The sequence below is a fragment of the Aspergillus affinis genome, assembly GCF_023601865.1.
Source record: "Aspergillus affinis strain CMG 70 chromosome Unknown NODE_298_length_4534_cov_81_209782, whole genome shotgun sequence".
In the NCBI taxonomy this organism is placed as follows: Eukaryota; Fungi; Ascomycota; class Eurotiomycetes; order Eurotiales; family Aspergillaceae; genus Aspergillus; species Aspergillus affinis.
The window spans coordinates 121-4,534 of NW_026516079.1; the positions used below are offsets into that span (position 1 = coordinate 121).

The 4,414-nt window shown below is 47.2% G+C and overlaps 2 protein-coding genes across 2 annotated transcripts; both read right to left on the reverse strand.

Moving 5' to 3' along the window:
• Positions 1 to 463: 463 nt before the first annotated feature.
• Positions 464 to 1,615, reverse strand: KD926_005703 (uncharacterized protein; the record flags this gene model as incomplete). The annotated part of the gene is made up of 2 exons (XM_053095614.1): positions 464 to 1,389; positions 1,447 to 1,615. 2 exons carry the CDS (start codon positions 1,613 to 1,615, stop codon positions 464 to 466), a joined length of 1,095 nt encoding a protein of 364 aa, XP_052949735.1.
• Positions 1,616 to 3,257: 1,642 nt separating this feature from the next.
• Positions 3,258 to 3,785, reverse strand: KD926_005704 (uncharacterized protein; the record flags this gene model as incomplete). The annotated part of the gene is made up of 1 exon (XM_053095615.1): positions 3,258 to 3,785. The coding sequence occupies one exon, from the start codon at positions 3,783 to 3,785 to the stop codon at positions 3,258 to 3,260; it is 528 nt and encodes a 175-aa protein (XP_052949736.1).
• Between the last annotated feature and the right edge of the window lie 629 nt (positions 3,786 to 4,414).

Sequence of the window (4,414 nt, forward strand, 5' to 3'; positions counted from 1 at the left end):
TGGCTATGGAGGTCATGTCGGGAGGCATTTTGATTATCAAAGCTATGTCGATAGCAATCACTGAACGAGAAAGTAGAAGGGAACGGAGTGAGAATAAACTTGAATGCGATCGTATCCTCTGATACTGCCCCTTACTTCAGTACCGTGAGACATAGACTTTGATGTCGCAGCAGCGACAGCAAATGATCTGTAACATTTGTTCAACGTGACTATTATTTACATGGCATAGCTTCATTAAACAGGTGATCAGGTCGGACGTTCCGGGAGGATCACGGTTCATCGATTGCCCCGGTTCAACCAGAGCTAGACGAGACACAGCAAAGAATGAGGGCCAGGAATTCAGGGTTGGACATTGTGGCGACTGGCTGAACACCCATAGCCCTGGTTGGCGGCAGACAAATGTGAACTCTGAAAGGGAGACCATCCAGCCAGTTGTGAATGTCAGGCGGATTGCTTTCCTAGGCTAGTTCCACATAGACTCCAAATCGATAGGAACTCTCTCATGAGGGTTGGGCACTTCAAAGAATTTCAATCGATCTCCCAATACAACTAGCGCGCAGCTTTCGCATGATGCTGAACGCACCGTATCCACAATGAGTCGAAGTAATGCGGCAAACCTCTTCAATTTGTCCTGGTTGCGTTCCTCCCACACCCTGAGCTTTCCCGATTCTATACAATTCTCTTGAGTGATTCTTGTAAACAAGCCGGAATCGGTGTGTCTCCCAGCACAGAGAAAGGGTGTGTCACCAAGCCAAAGCTGTTCTAGAATCTGCCCGGTGTAGAACCTCGTTCTCCGGGATCCCGTTTTTATCTCAACAATTCGTGACGGATCGACAAACCTCCCCCATTGGAGGATTGGGTCACCCCTTGAAGTTCTTCCAGCCTTGGATGCAGGCGGTTGGTTGTAAAGCATTTTTTCAGAGGCAATGCAGCCATCGACCTCGTATCGGACAATGGTCCTGACATCCCCTAGCGTATAGCTAATGGCCCGATGGTGAGTTTCGCTATTCTTGAGGAAAAACGGTTGGCGGGTATACGCCTTTTCAAACTCATAGCCCCATTCATCGGAGTTGCGACGTACAACAAATGTCTTTGGGTTCACCTCACGGGATAACAATATTGTGTTTTTTACAACTCGTATCCCGACGCGGCAAGGCCTCTGCGGATTTGTGCCAGCCGTTGAGTTCATTAACTCGCGGAGATTGCGCCGATCGGAGATCACGTCGATCTCGTTCAATTTCATCGCCGGCTTCATGATCCGCAATGCCCGGAACAACGGCTCCAGAGGAAACCGAGGAAACCGAGCCCGTGCGGGGTCCGTCACGTATCTCCCTTTATCGGGTTTGACATCCGTGGTCATATTGTCGAGGTCCCAGATGGGCGGGAACCCTGCGCATGATGAGTCCTATGTCATTTGACTTGATACATGGGATTGATATCACGCACCAGGCACCACCATCGCTCCTTCTCCCCTGAGTTCCCTCAGTAGATTGTAGGACGTAAGGACTTCTACGCCGGCTTTCGCGACGTAGCCTCCCTCCGCCGAACGAATGGGGTCGAGGGAGATGTCTGCCAGTTCCTTGCCCAGAGCCGGCAAACGACGAGGTATTCGCATTGTGAGAGATTGCCGGGCGCATACAACGCGCAGAGGGAAAACAAGGAAAGACACGAACCGGCCATCACAAGATCCCCTAGGTAATCCCTGCTCGCCGGAGTCCCTTTTCGGGTTATCCGGACAGCCCTGAAAAGGCGGTAGGTATAGAAGATCTGGCAGAACCTTGCTCGTCTTGTCTAAGCGCCTCCGCCCGTATTCAACCGAGCATACTTAGTTCTTTCTTTCTTTCCATCTTCCCTTTTTATTTTTCATTTTCTTAGAAAAAAAAAAAAAAAAAAAGGTTTTGCGGTACGAAGTTCTACAGAAAAAATGTCCTCAATTACAACATAAGCAAAAACATATCTTCGCAGCAGAGGATTGATTGCCCACTGCGTACGATCTACCCACTCAAACTACAATCGGAAATGGAAACAGCCGCGGAAGTTTTCACCGAATAGAGAGATACGATAGAACAATTGAACTATGGGATGCTGCATCAAAAGCCTTAGAAAAACGCTCAAGAGCTTTGTCAGCTAATTCTGTGTACTCATTCGCTGATGGTGTCATGACTAAGACTCCTGATATGGAGATGCCACGATCTCGTGCATATTCGCGGATCAAGGGTAATCTACGGTGGGAAGAAGGTGTTTTGGTTGCTGCCTATGACGAGAACACTCTTGTGCTTGGGGTAAACAACGTTCGGGCTCGGAGTTTGCCAAGTACTAGCCTTTCATTAGAGTAGATAGCGACGCTCTCTGCATTATAAATTCTAATTACTATGTTTTAGACTCTATAATACTAGTCAACTCAGCTTGGTGGCATCTAGTAACCGCTATACTAGGGTAGTGATTGGATTACATTGATTGAGAAGTTTTTGACTTTGTGAGGCCTTATGCTTTTCGTTATATATATTACCAGTATAACAGAATAGATAACTACTATCTCCTATGACTTTGAGGTTCAGTTGGGCTATATTGCATCTCGTGCTATATCACCTGTAAAGCAGGTGCCGTGCATAGTAGAGTTTTGGATATTCCCCGCCCACATAGAAACACCATCCGTGGAAGATGGATACCGAAATCATGCCCAGAGAATCCCACAGAGCATCTCGGGTGGTTCGAAGAGGAAGAAGAAGAGGAGGAGTGCTGAGGCTGCTGCTTTCCGGGGCAAGCGGGTAAGTGTAGAATAAAGTATATAGAATAGCCATTAGAATTAGAGTGCCGAAGGTAGGACTACTGAATGCCTGTGTTAGTGCTTGACGTACCTGTTATTTCAGGCATCTAAAAGATAGTTGGAACGAGCTGTGCTGAGTCCACCCAAGGCACTGTTACATGACCTAGCAACTACAAGACTCAAAAGCAAAAATGGCAAGGGTCGGTTCATAAACGGGCAGGCCAGAGCCCCTCCCGACGGAAAGTGAGCCGGGTGCAGTTAAGCATACTGGTGTAACAATGTATGGGTCATCATACTTGCTACGGAGGTAATGGTCAGATACAAGCCTCATGTCTCCATTGTTTGATTATTCTCTCAAGTAAATGCTAACCTAAAACCTTGATGCTGGCTTCATATCCAGTAGCTCGGTCATTGGGCCATTCTATGCCTCGCTTGACAGGTGGACCGCTTCGTATCTCTTCAATGCGCGAACGACGAAGGCAAAAAGCAGTCAGCGGAATGTCATGTCCCCAGTGCGCCCAGTTTCATCAAAGTAAATTCCACGCACCGGAACTTGTGCTTGTCGTATAAAGCTGAAAATGAACATCGCATTCCAATTGAATACTGCCACACAGGGACAACTTTTCGAATACTTTCGGGCTTGCTTGGAAAGCCAAACGCCGTTTTCCCGAAGAAAGGTCGATTGTTTCAAGCTCACTGCACGGTACATTTTCGACTGAAAGTCTTTCTCGTCTGATGCTGCGGCGGACTTGAAGTCATCTTTGTGTATAACGTTGGTATTTTTGACCTCTAGAATAGCAAGCCGACAAAGACGAGTGCCATTGGCGCCGCGAAGGGACCACTCCACATCAAAGCGGCTCGTATTGCCGATGGATGATTCTGTGCGGCAAAAGATGTGAGTTTTCGGTGGACGTATCTGATCCAGGGCGATATTGACGGGATGGAGCAGCTGTAGCGTGGTAAGCCGCAAAACATCGGCTTCGGATTCCAGTAGATGGGTCCCTTCCAGAACTGGCATTCTGGCGCTTAGCGGACTCGCATGACCAATCCTTGGGAAATGCCGCTCAAATAAGCTGTGATAACCTTGGATTTCTTCTTGTAAATAAACCGGAACTGCCTCTGTATCAATGGTAGAGGTGGTAGTGCTCCGAAATTTTCGGTAAGGTTCGTTGGAGGCATATGGTACATTGGTGGGCAGTTTTTTCACTGAATGCCGCGACGATTGACGGCGGGGATGAATTCATAGTAATGGTTAAGGAAGATAAGATGGAAAAGTTCAAGTAAAACAGGAGGTCAAAAGAAAATGCTGTAGAGATGGATCCATCCTCCCTGTGGACTGGTCCTGTGGGGGAATCTAAATACCCAAGATCTCCTGCTGTCGCTCTCATACCCCGCTTGAATGTGTTACTTATTATTAGCACATATGCCATCGTCAACTCATGATGACGGTTAAATTGTCCTGGCGATTGCCGAATATATTTAGGGTCGTGTTAGACTGACACCCCCATTTCCTATTCGGTTTAGCGTGGCCATGTGATATGGAAATTTGGCATTTAGTATAATCGTTTAAACAGGACATTTATCATTCTTTTAATCGTACAAAAAACGCTGCATTCATTAAGCAATCATAGGCCTCCATTCAGAATT